The sequence below is a fragment of the Theobroma cacao genome, chromosome 4 (assembly GCF_053813885.1).
Source record: "Theobroma cacao isolate CCN51 chromosome 4, ASM5381388v1, whole genome shotgun sequence".
Classification (NCBI taxonomy): Eukaryota; Viridiplantae; Streptophyta; class Magnoliopsida; order Malvales; family Malvaceae; genus Theobroma; species Theobroma cacao.
This window is the reverse complement of record NC_142642.1, coordinates 6,211,978-6,232,547: the sequence shown is the minus strand read 5'-3', so window position 1 is coordinate 6,232,547 and position 20,570 is coordinate 6,211,978. Positions and strand designations below refer to the sequence as shown.

At 32.6% G+C, this 20,570-nt stretch overlaps 1 protein-coding gene and 1 non-coding gene across 2 annotated transcripts; both read right to left on the bottom strand.

Moving 5' to 3' along the window:
- Nucleotides 1-3,791: 3,791 nt before the first annotated feature.
- On the bottom strand, nt 3,792-7,803 carry NAC028 (NAC domain containing protein 28). The gene is made up of 7 exons (XM_018118829.2): nt 7,647-7,803; nt 7,262-7,513; nt 5,961-6,238; nt 5,467-5,790; nt 4,989-5,396; nt 4,760-4,841; nt 3,792-4,660 (listed from the first exon to the last, which is right to left on the bottom strand). Exons 2-7 carry the CDS (start codon nt 7,416-7,418, stop codon nt 3,942-3,944), a joined length of 1,968 nt encoding a protein of 655 aa, XP_017974318.1. The 5' UTR covers nt 7,419-7,513; nt 7,647-7,803; the 3' UTR covers nt 3,792-3,941.
- An 8,585-nt stretch (nt 7,804-16,388) lies between these two features.
- On the bottom strand, nt 16,389-16,495 carry LOC148763097 (small nucleolar RNA R71). Its single transcript, XR_016026059.1, has one exon. It is a non-coding gene; the product is annotated as a small nucleolar RNA R71 (small nucleolar RNA).
- Nucleotides 16,496-20,570: the final 4,075 nt, after the last annotated feature.

Genomic DNA, 20,570 nt, shown 5'->3' with positions numbered 1-20,570 from the left:
TGAACTTCTAGCATTGGAAAAAGGTCTTCTTCTATGTTGTGATAACAACTTCTCAAAAATATGGGTTCAAATGGATGCCAAGGTAGTTGTAAACATGATTATGGAAAAGAGTTTGGGATCACGATAACTCTATGATATAGAGTTATTTCTTAATTTTAGCTATTTAGTTGCTAGGTTCTTGAGTTTTAGCCTAGATTTTAAGTGTTCTTAATTATTTATTTAATTATAATTAATTATGCTGGGTCAATTGAATTTAGACTATTTTAGGCTAAGTTAAATGTTAAATTGCTTAAGAAAGGTTGCTATTAATTAAATTGTGCTTTTGTAGTGTTATTTGAAGAAGGACTTTTAATTAGACTAGAAGAGTGCATTCTAGGTGCAAATTTCCTTTGCACATATTTTGGTATTTAGAGCATATCTCCCACTACAGAAGTTCAAATGACATAATTCATAGACCATTGTAAAGTTAAGAGGCAGAGATACAACTTTCATGTTTTCTACTGCTCCTAGTTCTGCCTTGAAAAAGGAGAAAAATACATCACAAGTCGACATCATGGTGCCAAAAAGCCAGCACTATGGCTCTACGGGTTTGTAAAGATACCTTTTCGAAGATGGGAGTCTGAATTGGATCGAAATTATGTTTGTGAGCCCTATAAATGCATCCTTATGAAGCCAAACTGAAGGAGAGCTAGAGGGAATCAATTTAGGTTATTTTAAGAGGAAATTAGCCACCAAAAACTCTAGAAAAACAAGATCAACCATGGAAGATTAGCTATCTCTAGTTTTCTTTCTCTCTCTAGTTTTCTTGTTTCTTTTGTTTGAGATGGTTAAATTCGATTGTTTTATGGTCTCTCTTTTCAATTATGAGTAGTTAATTTCTTTTCTCTAGGATTGCAATTGAACTCATATATTGTTTAAATTTTTAATCTCTTTCTTACTTATTTTCAATGATATTGGATTTTTTGCTAAGGTTAAAATAGCATATGATCATATTTATTTGCTTAGATGAATAAATTGATTTATGTATAAGATAAGAATATACGTATATGCCGTATGTAGCCAAGATTAGAACTTGAACTTAATGAGTCTATTTTAATTCCAATTCACATAGGAACATAATGTTTTTATTAAAATAGATATTTTTATAAGAGTTTTAGGAGAGCCTTATAAGTAATTAAGGATTCTAGGTTAATAATTCAATCCATTGAAATAAGTTAAGACAGAGGTAAGATCTCGATAAAGTGTGAGGGATACTGTAATTCTAAGCTTATTTAATTTTTCTCTATTTATTATTGCTGCGACTTTTTAATTTAGTTTATTGTGATTTAGTTTTATTTAATTTTTAGTTTAATTAATTATTTATGTTGGATTGTTTAGATAAGACTGAATTGTGATAATTTAGTACTTAATGAAATTTTAGATCAATTCTCTGTAGAATCAACACTTTACTTGCCATTATATTATATATTCAATACGAATACTTGCATGAGTAGAAAATTAGACAACAGATCGCATGACACTAGGTATGTTTTAGCTTCTATTCGGAAAAGCTTGCAACACTTCTCCTACAGGATCACACATATTCATTGTGAAGGTAACCAAGTTGCAAATTTTCTATCAAATCAAGAATATTTGCACCAGGGTCTCAAAGTCTACCACAATATTGAAGGTGACTTAAGGGGAATATTGAAATTTGATAGAAGTAATTTACCATATGTTTGATTAATTTAAGAATGTGTAAGGGAGTCATACTCCTTATTTATTCTATTACTTTTTATTATAAACAAGCAATACTTTTTGTTCCATTTTTTCATAGATTCTATGCAAATGAAATAGTGCTTCCTTTAGGAATTCTCTCTAATCTCAATCATGTACTCCTAAAGTTAAGGTAAATGTCCCTCTCCCTAGTGCACTTTGCTAGTCCATTTTTAATAAAACCTTAATAGAGAGCTGAGAGCTTTTTCAGCATAAAAAAAAAAAAGAACCCAAAACAACCCATAACCTAAAAATCCAAAAATAATTTTTTTTTAAAAAAAGAGAATTCACAACCATTGAAACCTGAAAATCCACCTCAAAACCAACAGGAAAATACACAAGAATAATAATAATAAAAAGAAAATAAGCTCCAAATGGTGTGAACATGTAAAATGAACATCAACTGTTGGATCAATCAATTAGAAATAACTAAAAATAGATTAAGGATCTGAAAATCGATAATTTGAAAAAGAGAGAGATTTGAAGCTGAAGTTGAGGCTGAAGAGAAGATTTGTAGAAAAGAGAAGCAAAAGAGTGATTTGCAGCTAAAGCAAAGATAGCTGGAAAAGAAGCAAAAGAGAAAATCTGTTAAAAATCGAAGGAAGAGGGAAGAATAAAAAAAAAAAAACGAAAAAAGGGAAGAACCAAGGGAGATATGTGAGTTTCATGGTGGCTAGTGATGGAGAAAGGGCAAGGGTATAGATTAGCTGGTGGGTTTGTCAAGGGGGATGGGAGTAAAAAGTATGGTGAAGTCATTTGGAAATTGTCTTACAGAGTAAAAAAGGAAAAGACAATTTCCTGTGTTTTGCTTTAAATTTTTCTTTGACCTGAAATTATTTCAGTTGACCAAGCTATTTTTTCCCTTCCAAACACTAAAACAGAAGGAAATTAGCTTCCGAAAACCATTTTCATGGTTACCAAACGGAGCTTAAATTAATAAAAATATCATAAATAATATAGATAGTTCACAATTAACATCCAAAATTTATAAAAAAAAATACATATTAAAATCTTTAATTCAAAGTCAAGTTAATGCAAACAAAAATCGTAATAACACACAATATCTAACAATGTCAAACAAATATAAATATAAAGTTAAATGTGCTATTAAATTTGAAGAAAGTTCAATAATTTTTACGTACACTAATAGCTTTAGACTTGTTATATACAAAAACACTGCTACCCGCTAAACATCTATGGATGCGGTTGAATACTTTTAAAAAGCTAACCTCTCGTTCCTTCTTGATTGCTTGCATTCATTTTCAACTATGCTCAACCATAATGCATATATATTACATAACATGTAAAGTTTATTGTACATATAATTTGTATTTTAATGATTAGTAATTAATTTTTTTTCAAAATTAATATGCTTACCTTTCAAACTCAATAATTCTATAGAGCTTGTTTAATTTTGAAATACACTTTAGCATTTTGGAATGAACAACATAAAAGAGAAAGAGATGTGTAAAACAATTTATAAGACCAAATATTAATCAAATAAATTTAGGAATTCCATTAATTTATATTTAATTTTACTAGTTTTGTGCATGGATTCTTCATCATAGGTATTTTTACCCCTAAAAGAAGTTAAACCTTGAAAATGTTATCTGTTTACTTATTCTTGTTAATATCTGAACTTAGATAGAGGTGTTTTCTTTTTTCTGTCAACTTTACAATTCATTAAACGAATAAGAGAATGAAGAAAAACAAAATAGTAGTTGACTGAAGTTTAACACTCACGGGCATGGAAGACTAGCATGTACACACACAAAGATTGGTGAAAATTACATACCTCATGTGCAAACAGACACAAACAGAGATTAAAAATTAACTATAATCAAATATACTTTATGTTCAATTAACAACTATAAAATCCACAGCAGAAGGAAAAAGGAAAAAAAAAAACATAAAGACACTGAAACCACTAAACCGAAGAGGATTACATTCAAACCCTTAAAAAACATGGCTGGAATATATATGCAGCCATAAAACTTTTGCAAATGGTTTGATCAATAAAAATTAAGAATCCCATAAACCGAAGAGGATTACATTTATTGGTATAATATCTATCAGAATTAAAACATTACATATATCTAAGATGAATGTCTTCAACTTTGGAAAAGGCTTCCTTCTACCTTCCCAATTTACAACTACAACTATCAATAATACATAAGTCAGGAGAGTTAGTACAACGTGCTTGCTAACAATGTACACAGAACCAAAGAGATGGTGAGAAAAAACCCTAACTTTGTCAAAAGCCAGCCAAAATCATTCCAAGTGCTAGCTTTAACCAACGAATATTTTTCTTTCTTCTTGTTCCACTTTGTTCTTGGTTTACCAGTGATTGACATAACTGTAAGTGCCTTCTCCTTGGTTTCCTTTGCACTTAATCCGTCCATTAATTTCTCATTTGTGATGTCTTCCTCAAGATAAAAGCCATGCATTAAAAGAAGCACAACTATCCAAAGGAAGGCACTTGCTGTCTTCTTGCATGGCTCTGTGAAGGTGATGATTTCCATGAACTTTCCACTGGCACATGCGTTGAACTTTCTAAAGAAAGAATTTCCTTTATTATATCTTGTCTCATGTGACTCTGCTTTGCCCAGCACGAAGCTAGTTGCTAGCACTGGATTTTGGTGAACCTTAACTGTTTGAGAAGGCACTATCTGGTGAAAGAAGGTCTCGGCAACTTGCCTAGTTGAAACGAACATTCCATGATTAATTTTGATGTCCTCAACAACCTCAAAGCTTGGTGAGCTTGTCAGATCGTCGATATTGCCCTCGTCTAAAAAGTGCTCATTCGGGTCATCATCCATGAATCCCTGTGGAAAATCTTCGATTTCGGGATCATTGATCTTCGTGTCGATGAATCCATCACAGTTATGATTATATCCACTTTCTCCTGCAATCATATATGTTTTAAATTTTTGGAAAAGGAAGAGAGAAAATGAAAACTCTATATATATATATATATATATTGAATACGAATATTCAGTGATACCTTGAATCCCATTGCATTCGTTTCGTGTAAAGCTCGAAATGTTTTCTATGGGAACAATCTTGGTTTCTTCCATAAAACAATACTGCCCAATCATATAAAAAGAATATATAGATAAGACTTGAGAATTAAATATTTATATAGGAAAAGCTATGGCATTAAACTACTGGCAGTAAACAGGCTAGATTCTTTTAAGCATAGATCGGAGGTCCGTAGTAATTTTAACAATTACCTGTTCCATATCTTTGCTCGACATTCCCACCCATCTCAAATTTTCAACCATTCTCTCCGCCTTGAGATCTCCCAGGTGCACCTCACTTATGTCTATCGACCTTGTACTGGATTCTTCTAACGAGTATCTACTCATGTAATCATCGGCAGTCATGAAGGTGAAATCATTGGCATTACTGGAACTGCCGCCCCAAGCATCTTGATGGCCGGTTGGATTTATGAGTTCCTGAGAAGCATGAGCAACTGAAAGAATTTCCCGCAAAATATCAGTTTCATGTTGGCTTTCACGCATTGGAGTCGTTCGCATGACTTTATAGTCGGTGAGTCCAACTTGAGGGAAATCTTGAACCTCCAGGGGAGGCAATGACAACCGGTGCTGTAACCTTGCACATTCTAGTGCGACGTCAACCTGCAAAACAGTGAACAATTAAGAAGATTTGGTTTTAGTAATTCCATTTTTATTCTTGAAAAATTTTTACCTTAGATGGAGGATACGGTAAGGTCCCATAGCTTGAGAAGGATGGTGGATTAGATAATCCAAATGCATCTTCTGACAAGGATTGCATCCATTTCGCATCCCTTGCTTCACAAATGTCAATAGCTGATCTATTGAGAATACTGGGAGAACATGTATCCAGCGGTATTGCAAAATCTGAACTCTCGTCACACCTACCCTCAGAATACAATTCAATGCTAGAGGAATGTTCACTGGTAATCTGATTCGCAGTTGTAGCAAGGTAATGCTCCCCAATCTTGGGGCCAGTTGCACTTTTCTTAAACACACGGCAAAGAGCGTAGGCATCCTGCAGGAATTATTTGAGAGAATATCATTCTGTTATCAATCAAATTAGGACTTGCTAGAAAAAGGAAAATCTTGATTGATCATTGTTCATACAATGCTTAGAAGAAATACAAAGGGGATTTTAAATTCATGTGTATAAAATGACACGCAAGAGCAAAATGATCAGCTGACCTGCAAGCCAGAAGGAGTTTCACATTCTCTCTCATCGAGACGATATTCATGCATAACCCAGTCTGTTCGAGTACCATGCGGTGCTCTCCCTCGATAGTAAACTAGGGTTTTTTTCATTCCCACAGCACGCATCTGAGAGTTCACTTTTCTATCTTTCCCTGTGGCTTTCCAATACCCAGATTTTGTTGCTCGATTAGTCCTTGATCCGTTAGGGTACTTACGATCTCGAGGACTGAAAAAGTACCATTCAAGATCTTTGCTAGGTAGTAATGATTTTCCTGCAAAGTTTCAGTTTAATTTGCTCAAGTGGTTGCATTACAATATGAAGCAATTTATTATACACTGGGCGTGAAATACACTGCAAAAACAAGATAGCCGAAACTCCAAGAGCCAAAAATATATTTAATATTGCTTGAACTTCAAACAAAGGAATTGTAAATATTATCGTTTTCCTTTCCTAAACCGAGATTCTAACCTGTCTAAAGAAGTAGAAAGCAGGGTTCATACAACTATATGTGTGTTGTAGAAGATGTAACCCATTCCTTTTATCGTTGATGCTTTTTGAGGGTCTCTCATATTGTCTTACTAGCAAGGCTTCACAATAGGAAAGAGGGACCATGCTTTTAGTAATTAAACATCACGCCGCATTAAAACTTTAGATGTTTGACCATAAAGCACATTCGGTGCCTGTGAGTATTAGTCCAAAAAGAAAGCAATGATCCCCAAATCATTTTGTGAGATTCCCTTTCACAAAACTTATGCTATATATGTTTACCTTTGGATTTATTTATTTCACAGAATACAATGTGTTTGAGTTAATTCTTTTTCTGCTTAATTTGACCTGCTTATTTGATATTTTTATATGAGAATCTGGATTTTATTATTTGTCAAATTAATTTAGTCATTTGGATTTGTTATTATGGTTCTCTAAATTGACAGCTCTCACTGATTGATACCACAATTCACCTACTGAACCAAATTCATGTTTCTCAACAAAGCAAGAATAAATTCGTCTCTTCGGCAGTGAAGGGAAACCTATGATTATGTAAGACTTTGATGACACCCTTTCTCTTTTTTTTGTTTCCTTATACAAACACCCTTTTCTTCATTTTTTTCTACAACAATGCATACTATGTGGAATCCCTTCACATAGTATTACTTGGGTTCCTTTCTTCACCTGATAATAAACTTAAATGCTGGTTGTGTGCATATAATGTTACCTAATTAAATGCTGGGACAATTAAAGAATGTTATTATACAAAGAAAATGACCAGAAATATGGCAGAGAAGATAATTAATACCTGGTAAGTCCCATGGCTCGCACTTGTAAAGATCCACCTCAGGGATGATCTCTAATTCAATCTTGCGGCCGTTAATCTTTCTCTTGAGATAATAAACAACGAGCTCTTCATCTGTTGGATGGAAGCGAAAACCAGGAGGCAGTGAAACAGGAGCCATCGTCTTGGAAATTTGTTCTTAATGATATTCTTGGAGCAGCGATGACCGGTCTCCTATCCAAAAGGAAGAGAAAAACACCAAAAGGAAGAAGAAATCTGGGAGACGACAAGTTTACCGACACCCGAGATATATAGTTAGTACGTGATAGAGTTTTGAAAGGCAAATAATAGCAAGTAGTTTATCAGATTATCCTTGATAGTGTTGAGAAAGAGAGGGACAGACAGGGACCTTATTAGACAAAGAAGAAGAACCAAAGCAGAGAAAAGGCCGGAAGAGAGAGGGAGAGCCCCCTGGTCGCGGTTTTGATATCAAGACAAAAAGAGGAAAAAAGGTAAGTGGGAGGCGGCCACCCCTCCCTTTTGCTTTTCGTTTGTTTTTCTCAGCAAATGATTCCTGCAATCGTTCCTTTCAAGCTTAATCTTTGCTTTCTCTTACAATTATCCCATGCTTCATACACTGTCCTTTCTCCGAATCTGGGCTCCACGTGGCTATACCCGTCTCCCCCATGGTAGAACAGGTATCTGGGTTATCGACCATATGAGGAAAACGAATTTCGGCTGCCTTTCTCAACGAAATTGTCTTTGTTTTTTTTCACATATAAATTTGCTTTCTTACACAGAGCTGTTGTCCTTTTAACGAAACTATGCGTGCACATACGTACGTGGTTGATTCTAAACTCTTTAATTTTATATTTAGGTTTTAAGCACATCTGCCCGGCAAATTTTACCTACAGATCATTATATTGTAATTAAAATGCATTTCAATGAAGTATCCAACTTAAAACTAATTTGTTATATGAAGTCGTTGGGAACCCAAAACTGAACTGATATGAGGCAGTATCTCTCAGTATTTCCCCTCACATGTAGGCCAATACTGACAACCAAAGCAAACGGTTTATGGACAAATTCAGAAGAGGCAACAAGCAATAAAAGATATCGAACTTGGGCTTGGATACCATTGTCATGTCCCAAACTCAAGGATTTAAGACATGACAATGTCATATGCTCATGAAACCAATTCCATATGCATGTAAGACAGTAAGTATCTTACTAAATCAAAAATACTATATGAAAGTTTCTCCAAGATTTACAGTAAATGAAACAATTTAAGTTTCCAAACTTGAAAAAAACAAATTATTCGAAAGATACAAAATTTCAACTAATTAACAAAATTTTTTTAAATCAACATCAAAATACTCACACCCAAAGCTTATATAAGAATAAGGACATATAATAATATTGTTAACACAACTTCTTACCCAATCTAATCTCCCAGGATGTGAATATCAAAATTTGAAAAGGTAAAAGCAATGAAAAGAATGAGTACAACCACTCAATAAGTAACTTAAATCCCCTTCATTGGGTTAAGTAAGCGTTCACAACATTTATAGGCCAAAATATCAATGATAATGATTTGAAAATGTTAGTGTAAAAGTCTCAATAAGCAATATACCAAGAAAGGGTAAATTGGTATTTAAAAATTCTTTTAAAACTAAATATAAAAAGCAAGACTTTTGCAACCAAATATTTCTTCTTGTGTCAAAAACAAAGTGTGTGATTTTCCAAAGCAAGTTTTCAATAATAAATCGAAAAAAAAACAAATAATAAAGCAAGGTAAAATATTTTCCTAATCCAAATGCAAGCAATGCATAAATAATAAATAAAGGTAAAAAATTTTCCTAAGCTAAATGCAAGCAATAAATCACAATGTGGAAAAATTAAAAGCAAGATAAAATTTTTTTATAGTGGTTCGACTTTCTCTAGTACCTATACCACTCCTTTGGAATACCAAGAAATTTCAAATCCACTAAAGGAAATGAGCTTTTTACGAGATCAAGCAAAACCCTTACAATAGTTTTTTCATAAGATAAAGCGAAACCTTTACAATACTTTTTTATGGAATCAAGCGAAACCCTTCAACAGTGGTTTTTCATGAGCTCAATAACCCACAAATAGCTTTTCAAGGTTAAATTAAAACTTTTACAATGGAGTATAAAGTTTAGCCAAAAAAGGCCTCTAAAAAGGCTAAGTGCTAGGAGTTTAAGCTTAAGTGTAGTGAGAGAAGAAATTTTAGCTTGAATGAAGCAAGTATATGACTTTTCAAAGCTTGGTGGTAGACTAAAATAAAGCTAAAGAGTGAGGATAAGCTTTTAAAGGTCTCTCTAGGGTTTGAAACTTTATCTCAGGTCTTCTGTTGATTCCAAATGACTCAAAGGCGTTTATTTATAGCTAATGTAAAGTTTGGAGCCGTTAGACACAAGTTTGAATCAAATCTGATCATTGCTAAAACTTGAGGGTCAACTACAACGCTTCTAGAGTCAATTATGTTCTTCATATTTCTTAAATTAGGGCTCTATAGTGGAGTATAACCTTTCTTTACTCGATCCAATCCTTAAGAGCATATTTTTGCAAGTCTAGGTTAATGTAGTCGACTATGGCTTTGCCAAGGTCGACTATGTCTCTTGATTTTTCTCTTTTTCATGCATCAGAGTGGCCAAGGTCAACTATGACTATGTCAAGGTCAACTATGGCTGTGTTGTTCTCCAATTTTTCAAGCTTTCTACTTTAGGATCGAACTGTAGCCACTTTAAGGTCAACTATGGCTTCGTATATTTCAAGTTTTTCACTTTTTCTACCTTTGGATCAACTTAAGCTTCTCTAGGGTCGACTCTTGACTTGTGTCTTGAGGTTTTCTTAGCTTTTTGGCACTTCTCTTTAGCTTTTTCTTCCTTGCATTGTTCATACAATCAAATAATAATTCAAGACATGTTTGCTCTTTGTTTTCTTAGCTAAATATGCATTGTTCGAAAGCTTTTACGATATTTTATAAGGTAATATACCCCCATCCCCTAAACTTTAATCAAAATTCCAAGCGGATCCATTAGTTTTCGAAATAAACACTTTGTCCAAAAAAAAAATGTCTTCAACTGGACACATAGGTCCAATTGTTAGTCAACTATTAGTGTTTCTATTAGTTTGATAACATGGCAATATTGAAAAGATAGTTTTACCTTTTATTAATTAATTTTTTTTTTTTTGCAAAAAAAAATCAAGTGGTGCTCCTCAAAGGAAGGAGCACCAAATTTGGTGCTCCCCAAGAGAGAGGAGCATTAATCGGTGTTCCCTAAGAAAGGGGAGCACCTTGCCTAAATTTTTTTTGAATTTTTTTTCAAAAAAAATTATATAATAAATTTTAAAATTAATAAAGAAAAAAGGGGCCTTTTAGTCCTTTCATATTTTCTATTAATAGTATTTACACTTTTGGGGTGGATTGTCCATTTCTAATACTAATGGACCCAAGTGAATTTATGCCTAAAAGTTAAGGGTTGGGGGTATTTTATCCTATTTTATAATGATGCATGGCTTTTCAAACAATTGTGTGACTTTAGGGAGTTAAATATATTTGAGACAATTTCAGATACTTGACTTAAGTTCAAGATAACATATAATATTTGTCAAATTAAAACATGATGTAACTCAAGGCTAATAGAAAATAAAGTTGGGTAACCTATATTCATAAACATATTTTCTTCAAAATCAAATATTCAAATAATAAAACTCAACAACCTTCACCAAATTATAAATTTCATAGATCTCTTGTAACATATCACATGGTCACACTTAACTCTATTGGTCAAGGTCAGAATCAATCAAAATCACGATTAACCTCAATTACAATGAGTCAAAAGTATTTTAAGAGCAACTAGATTTAAAAAAAATTCATTATATTAAATCGATGACACATTGCAAAATCAATTTGTAGTCACAAAGTATATTTTGACATGATCAAAATCAAAACTCTAGTGGCAAGGTTAGAGCGAAGTCATACTCTTTTTTGGCAAAGTATGAGCGAAGTCACACTGGGGGTCAATTCGAAACATAGTTCAAATTATTGAGAAAAGACAATAATATAATTTATGTATTTGTAACAAATCAAAATTTACACAATTTCGAAGTTCAAAACTAAGAAATCATATATTTTGCATGCACAACCAAATTCAATCAATCCGAAAGAACAAAATCTTAAACATAACATCTAAAATTGTAAAATCACATTGAGGTTGATTTTTAAATTATGAAAACACCATAGGGATGTCAATTCACTTACTTGATTTGTTAAATTCGATGTCAATGAGCAAATCACACAACTTTCTTGGAAGCCTATTACTTCAAGAAAAATTAAAAAATTAGAGATTAATGAAAAAAATTAAGCTCAACAAAATACAATTTCTTGTTGGTTGTCTGAAGGCATTCAAGGTGTTGGCAACCTCAACAAATAGAAACTACGTTGAAGCAATTTCAACACTAAAACAATTCTTCATATGGAGAAATTATCTAAAAAGTTGTATGAAAATTGGAAATTAATAGATCCAATAGCAAACATAATTCTCATTTAAAAGGAATCTTAATAGTATACTTGTTAGCTTTCCTTCGCTAAAACAATTTTCTTAAAATTTATCAACTTAAAAGATATTTATTTGCATAATATAACTCAAAAATTTTTGAAATTTTTAGAAAATTAAATTTATAAAAAATTAGGTTAAAAATCATTTTAAAAAATTAAAACAAAATTTCAAAGTGCTTAAATCCAAATTTTCATGGTCACTAGCCTACTTTAAGCCCTTGAATCTCTTAATCCCAGTCAAATCCATTGATAGATTCAACACTAATTTGAATTATACATGTACTATTATAATGTAGAAATTTGTTCTTGTCACAAAGATAATAGAAAATATATGTTCTGGTGGGCAAAGATTTCAAAATTATCATTAGAATACTTAGAGTTTTGATGTTCCATGTTGGTTTGGCTTATTTGATAGTGATAATGTATGCCCTGTAAGTTAATTGGTTCGGTACAAAGATACATTATGTTATTTTAAGTATTACATTAACTAATAAATATTTTTTTATCTTTATGTTTATTATTTTTATTATTAACTAAGAAGATAAAGTCTATGGAATAAATATGCTTTTTAAAGGAAATTATAAAGTGTTGTGAGATCCCTATTACATCAAAGCATTATTCCTAAATCTTCCTAGTTAATTTTTTGTTGGGATTGGACATTGATAAAGCTAAAAGACTGACACATGGTTATGTTCCTCATTTATGGAGTGAGCAATTGATCGGATAGATTAAAGTAAGGGAAACCTTGAACTAACATGTAAGGCTTATTATATGAACAAGTTCACTGAATATGACCCACATTGAGAATTTTATTTGGTGTTTTAATTGAGCGTCTATGAAATAAATTCTCATGTGATGTTTTATAAGTGATCCTTAGACTCGAGATCATTAAGTTGCCTTGTATTTGTATGGGAAATTCTAAATTTTGATATTGTCTTATGTGGCTTTAACCAAGGATGCACAATAAGATGAAACATATGAAAGTGAGTGAATGATCAATAAAAGATTCATCATCTTAAGTGATGCTAAAGGAACTAAAGTCACTCTTACTTACATCAGGTTGTCACATCATACGTTCGCACACTTGAGTGCTCACATGGGTCTTCAAGCCATTACACTTAGTCACATGCCATACATATACGTAAACATGTCTATACACATGTGCATCAGAATGTGTTGTCATGCCTGGCTGCAACCTAGGAGTCTAAACCAACACTTGTAATTACATGACCAAAATAAACTTGTCAACGGAATGCAACATGACACAAATAGGCTCCATAGTTAACTACAAGGCAAACCTATCAAACGCGACTCATGGATCCCTCCTTAAATGGCGATCCAAGCTAAGTCATGTATCTGAAAACCAAAAAAAAAAAAAACATGAGGTTTGAAAACGTGAGTATAACTTAATGAGTGAATAATGTAAAAAGAGAACAAGCTAAGTGTAAGTCATCAATAACATGATGCCTTTGTTTACAAACCATACAATTTAGTTTCAAGCCAAATTCCATTCAAGTCATGAATAATAGTGTTTGATTCATCAGTCAAATGTGCTTATACATGTGTGAAAACTTCCTTAGAAGATAGGGGAAAGGTGCCAACCAATGGCCCTCGAAAGGCATTCAAAAAGAATGCATAACTCAATTTTGGTGCATAAGGATTGACCCTTTGACCCTTGGGGGTCGAATTTTTTGTTATGGATTTGTATCCTTTCATTGTACTATGCATCATTTATAGATTTATGTTTTCAGCGCATAAGGGCCCAGTTGAGCACCCAAGTGCAATCAAGGGCGAACTCAGAAATTTTTCTTAATGGTGTCATAACTAAAATAATAATAATTAAAATTTTTTCCTCAATCCAAGATCTGTCGACAGAATACTTAGATCAAATTCAACATGACTTTTCTTAAAAGATTGATGAGTACCATCATTAATAGAATTATGTTGTTGTTGCCCAGGACTTGAGTCTTGTGAGACAATTTCTTGTATTTTAAAATATCTTTTTATGACTTTTATCCAAAAACCTGTTAAAAATTACTACTTATTTCTCATTAGTATAAACTAAAATGTTAAAATTAAATAAAATATGATTTTGCATAGCAAATTATTGTTAGCTTTAAAATTATTATAGTGTTGATTATGACAAAGTGATCAAATTTGCTCGAACATTATTTGAGTGATCCTTGACAAGTTTTTGAAATGATTTAACTCTCATAAATTTGTTTAGTCTAATTTTATGTTATTTTGTTTTAAATAGCTTTAAGAGTAGTTATTGCTGATTCTCTTATTGCTTTTGTAGGAAATTTGATGAAAATCCATACAAGTATGGTGATGGCTTCATTTGTATATGTTTCTATATGTTGCCCATATCTCTCTATACATAACTCTAAATAAGGTGTTTCTTGGACCACTAGAATGTTGAGAGGAAGGGCTACAACTTTTATGATCACATTTCACCCAGTTTTGATTGGCTGGTGGTCAAAATATTTGTCTAAGTCGGAGCACTGTAATAGTATGCATGGATTGAACATGATGCGGTATTTGGAGAATATCTTTCACTCTAGTAGTCCAATTGATGTGATTCTTGAGCCATTAGAAATTTAAGAGACAGAGCTAGAACTTTTATGTTTACCTTTTTACCCAGTTTAGATCATATAGAGGTGAAAATCACACTGAAATATACTCATCTGTTGTAGTTTTGATCAGGGCAGCATGTGGAGGATGGCCATGGCCTTGAGTTACTCAAGGTTGCAACGATAAGGAAGCCAAGGTCGTAGTGGTGATGAGAACAAGGCTACAGCGCTAGTGAAAGGAAGCATACCTTTTTCCAAAGCTAAAGTGCCATGGTGCTAAGAAATCATGGTCGTCGTGCTACTATAGCAAAAATTTAGGGCCATGGCACCAAAAAATATGGCTGCAGTGCCAAATGATTTTCCAAAAATAAAAATTTAAAGGGACTTTGAAAAGTAGGTTACTTGGAGCCTATTTAAAAGATCATTTTTAGAGATTTTAAGAGAGAAGCAGCAAGCAACTACCATGGAGAGAAGGAGATGAGAACAAAGCAAGAAAACAAGAGAATTTGAGAGAGAATTGAGATCATAAAGCTTCAATAATTAGTTTCTTTTTCTATTTTGTGTTTCTCTTATTTTCTTTAACTTGGATTCATCAGTAAATTTCTTTGTATGTTGTTTTTATTAGTTATTATGAGCTAAATTATCTTTCTAGGATGGAGGTGGATTTCAACATGTAATTTGAATATTTGTTTCTTTTTTATTTACTATGAATGGGTATAGTTTTGCTTATTCAAATATGTTCTTAATGCTTTTGATTGCTTGGCAAGCAATTAATTGATTTGTGAATCTAATTGAGTCTTAATAGAGAGATTTTGATTGGAGTAAGGTTTGAATAGTGTATGCTCATGTCACTTAGATGATCTGATTCATGATTCGAGTAGACATATGCTAGTTACCATACCTAGTTAAATTAGAACACTAGCTTAATAAACCTTATTTAATTGATTCCTATAGACATATAGTGACCTAATTATGTTAGGTATTTGTGCAAGCATCTTGATAGAAACTTGTACATAGCTTTGGATTCTAGGTTAGTAGAACCACCGATGAATATAAATAATAAGAGAAGTTGGTATCAAATGAAATGTTGAATGAACTTATAATCCTAGGCTTTAGTCTATTGCCTTTTCCAAGTAATTATAATTTCTATTAGTTAACTTAGTGCTTGTTTTAATTTTGTTTTAATTAATTTTTTGAAAATTTTAGTTACTTAAATAAGATTAATTTGTCAAAAATTTTAGTGCTCAGTAAAGATTTAGGAACAAATATCTATGGGAACGATACTCTACTTCATCACTATATTACTTGTTTGTGATAGTGTGCACTTGAGTGAAAATTTGGCAATAAGTTTTTAGTGCCGTTGCAGGGGATTTTGTTTTCTTTATTATTTGTTAATATTAAAATTCCACAGATTAATCATAATTTAAGTTTTATTTCTTTGTTTTGTAGGCGTGTCCAGTCGTTGTATGAGAAAAGCAAAAAGCTTCGAGATCATACTTTGTGATCCCAAAATTGAAAAACATTCAGCAGACTTTGACGAGAAAATTAACAAGGTTTTGCTCTAATAAATACAATGGTTGATCAACAAGGTGAATAAAAAATCCAAGAGCATGTAGCAGTTGAAAATAGATGCTTAAGGGATTATGTTGTCTCATGGGTGCAAGGGATTCCATCAAGCATTCGAAGGCTAGCTATTCAAGTTAATCATTTCGAGATCAAGCCAGCCATCATCACCATGATTAAAACTTTAGTCCAGTTTAGGGTCTACCAAATGATGATCCAAATGGCCATATATCAAACTTTTTGAAAATTTGTGATATGTTCAAACACAATGGTGTCATAGATGATGCAATTTGTTTGAAGCTTTTTCCTTTCTCATTAAGGGATAAAGCTAAAGCATGGCTGAATGCGCTTCCCACTGGCTCAATAACAACATGGGATGATCTTGCTTAAACGTTCCATGCCAAGTTCTTTCCTCTTGCTAAGATAATAAAAAATGAGAAATGATATTACATCATTCATGCAGCAAGATTCTAAATCGTTGTACGAGGCTTGGGAAAGATACAAAGAATTACTTCGATGGTGTCTTCATCATGGGCTTTCCAAGTGGCTTCAGATACAAACTTTCTACAATGGTTTGAGTGGCCATGTTCGAACCACCATTGATGCTACAGCGAGAGGAGCTTTGATGGCTAAATTGATTGATGAGGCATATAATTTGTTGGAATAGATGATTGAAAACAACTACTAGTGGCCAGTAAAGCGATCAATGCATAGGAGAGTAGATGAAATTCAGAATGTATATGCTTTTTTCGGTTATTCGCTCAGGTAGCTATTCTAGCTAAGACACTTGAATCTTTTGGTATTAACTCCATTCAAAGTCCTTTTATAGTGTGTATGAATACTATGGAGATAATCATGCCAGCCATTAGTGTCCTAACTCAATGAAAACAGTACAATTTATGGGGAATAGGCAACAAAATAACCTTTTCTCTAACATGTACAACCCAAGGTTGAGGAATCATCCCAATTTCTCTTGGGCTAATAATCAAGGGTCGTCATCAACTTCAAGGCCAAACGCACCTCTAAGATTCCAACAGCAAGCTAGAGCACCTCTTTTAGAAAAGAAGCCAACTGCAGAAGATTTGCTAAGGTAGTACATGACACAAAGTGATAGTATCATACAAAGTCAAACAGCTCTCATTTTGAGTCAAGTAGCATCACTTGAAAACTTTGAGCCTCAAGTTAGACAACTTGCCAATTTATTAACAACTAACTTTAAGGAACACTGCCTAGCGATATAGAGGCGAATCTAAGGAGAAAAGGTAAGGAACAAGTTATGGCAATCACCTTGAGGAGTGAAAAAGAGGTTGAAAATAGTGTTAGGCAAGATAGTCTTCAAGATACGCTTGTTGAGAATGAAACAGTGATTAAGATAGCTAACAAGCAAATTCATAAAAAAGAAGCAAAGAGAACTTTACCACCACCACCTTTTCCTCAGCGGCTTCAGGAACAAAAGCTTGATAAGCAGTTCCAAATATTTCTCAAGATATTCAAAAAACTTCAAATCAACATTCCTTTTGCAAAAGCTCTAGAGCAAATGTCGTCATGTGTGAAGTTTTTAAAGGACATGTTAACTAAGAAGAGGAAATTGGAGGATTTCAAGTTAGCTACACTTATTGAGGATTGTAGTGCAATAATCCAAAATACACTTCCACCAAAGCTTAAGGATCCAAGGAGTTTCTCTATCCTTTGCTCAATTGGTAATGTTAATTTTTCAAAAGCTTTGTGTGATTTTGGTGTTGGTGTCTCAATTATTCTTTTGTGTATTGCTAGGAGAATTGGACTAAAGGAGATTTAACCCACTATAGTCAAATTGCAACTCGCAGATATAACAATAAGGCAACTTTTTGGGATTATAGAGGATGTCTTGATTAAAGTGGGGAAATTATACATTCTAGTGGACTTCCTTGTACTTGAGATAGAGGAAGATCAAGAGGTTCCGATCATACTGGGATGTCCATTCTTAGCCACCGCAGGTGCACTAATTGATGTAAGGGAAGGTAGAATAACTTTTAGAGTTGGAGAAGAGGTAGTTGAATTTACTATTTTCAGTGCACCTAAATACCCTTAATCCATAGCTCAATGCTATAGAATGGACTCAGTTGATAAATGTAAAGATAATCTTACTCCACATCTGACAAGTAAGCAAGCATCAATTCTTGAATCAGAGCCACCGCCACCACAGCTCAAAACTAAACAGTGTTATGATAAGCATGATCCACCACCCTTAGTTAATCTTGATTTTAAGGTGGGACAACAAGTGTTACTGACCAAATCAATCAAGCTCCTTTCATAGAAACAAAAATCAAAGTGGTCAGGTCTTTACAAGGTGGTTAAGGCATATCCGTGTGGTGTAATAGATATTTGTAGTGAAGCTACTAGAACATTTGAAGCAAATAGGCAACGTATCTAGCATTACTTGGGAGGTGAATTGGATTGCCAAATATCCTCAAGTACTTTAGTAGACAACAAAAAGGGGGTATCATAGACAAGCTAGTGACTATAAAAAAGAACTTCTTAGGAGGCAACCCAAGCTAATCTTTTTAGTTTTAATTGTTCTGTTAGTTAGTTCTTGTTTTTCTATTTAAATACATAGTAATAACCTCTCCCTAACTTGTTTGTTGAGTCTACAGGTTTGGAAAGCATGAAGATAAGGTGAAAGAAAATTAGAGCTTTCAATGCACTATCACCATTGATAGGGGAGTTTCTTTTTTTTATTCTTTTTAGTTTTTCACATTGAGGACAATGTGCAATTTAAGTTTGGGGGAAGGTTTTATTGTTATTAGTTTTAATGATATTTTACGTTAGTTATTTTCATTAATTTTTTTATATTTTTAATTTTATGCATGTTTTAAAAACTTGAGCTAGATTTATTTGCCCCAACTTCTTTTAATTTACCTATCCAATGATGAGAACCTAGTTATATTCTTATTTTGACTGTTTGAAACATGTGAATATTATTTGAGTATTATGTAAATTCTTATGCTAAGCTTTATTGTTAGGATGAAATTTCTAAATTTTGAGCACAATGTCTATTGCCTAGATTCATTGTATGAATTTAAAGAAGGTTTATATGAATGTGAAAATTTTGAATTATGTATTATGTTCTAGAATTAGTTAGATTCTCTTTCGAGGTGAAATTCTAGGCTACACCTAGTTAAAAAAATGATTTAGGCCATTTTAGACCAATTAAGCCTTTTGTAGCCTTCCTTTACATAAATTATCCTTAATTTCCCCTTTTGAGCCTAATGACACCTTTTCTTTGTTTGAACACTTAATTTTTAGCCTATACCTATTAATATTTCTAACAATTATTGCATCCCTTATTCTTAGCTGCATAAGTCAATTTAGGAAATGTTATAAGATAGATTATGAAAAAGGCAATAAAGATGAAAAATGATGAATAGTTCACAAATATAATTGTATTCATCTCACTACCTAATAAAAGGAATAAGTTTGGAGGTGTGAAATTGAGAAAAGAAAAAGAAAAAGGGAAAGAAAGAAGAAGAAAGAGAATGAAGTGTTGAACAAAAGAAATTTTTTGATGAAAAAGGGGTATGCTAGGTGAAGGAAAATAAAGCTCTGAATAGGTCCTAGATTGACTATGTACTTAGGGTGATTTAGCTATACATTATCCCGTATCTAACCTTAACCTTAGCCATACATTACAAGCTAATTAAAGTCCCATTGATCTTTAACCTAGTGTTAGTTTACATTAATGGAGAGAGAGATGAAAAGCAAACTTATGAAATTTAATTACTAATCTTAATTTTGCATGAATATAAAATTATCTGGATTGTACAATGTTCTAGGTGAAAAGATTGCACACACAGACATGAAATCCACGTAATGATAAGCTTGCATTTGAATTGAAACATGAACTTGAACAATATTTATGTGTTGTTTAGAGTTGAGAATTTGGATTAACTTTTGAATATATTAAAGGTGATTGCTGAATTGATACAATTGATTTCTAGTTAAGTTATTTTCTTTGTTTATGTTATTGCATTTTATTTTATGTCTTTCTCAAGGAGTAGCAAAATCTTAAGTTTAGAGGTGTGATAACTCTATTATAGAGAGTTATTTTCACGTTTTTTGGGGACTTAAGTAGCTAGATCTTTGAGATTTAGGTTCGAATTTTAGCATTTTAGATGTTTTTCAAGTTTAAGTTTGATTACATGTTGAGTAGTTAATTTAATTTAGCTTAGTTTAATTTTGTATTATTTTATTTTAAGTTAGTTTAAAAGTATTTATTGCTAATTTTTGTTATTACTTTTGTATAAAATTTGATGAAAATCTGTGCAAGTATGGTGATGGTTTCATTTGTATATGTTTTGGTATTTTGGCCATATCTCTTTATACATAACTCCAAATGAGGTGATTCTTAGACCCTTAGAATGTTGCAAGGAAGAGCTACAACTTTTATGTTTACTACTTCACCAAATTCTAATTCGATCATGGTCAAAATATTTGTCTACATCAGAGTATTGCAGTAGTATGCATGGAGTGACCATGATGTGGTATTTAGAGCATATCTTTCACTCCAAAAGTCCAATTGATATGATTCTTGAGTCATTGGAAAGACAGGGATAAAACTTTCATTTTTACCATG

Coding starts and splice junctions, on each gene's coding strand:
- NAC028 (XM_018118829.2), bottom strand. CDS start 7,418: ATGGCTCCTGTTTCACTGCCTCCTGGTTTTCGCTTCCATCCAACAGAT. Junction 4,842..4,988: donor CGAGCAAAGATATGGAACAG/GTAATTGTTAAA, acceptor ATGATTGGGCAG/TATTGTTTTATGGAAGAAAC. Junction 4,661..4,759: donor CGAATGCAATGGGATTCAAG/GTATCACTGAAT, acceptor ATATGATTGCAG/GAGAAAGTGGATATAATCAT.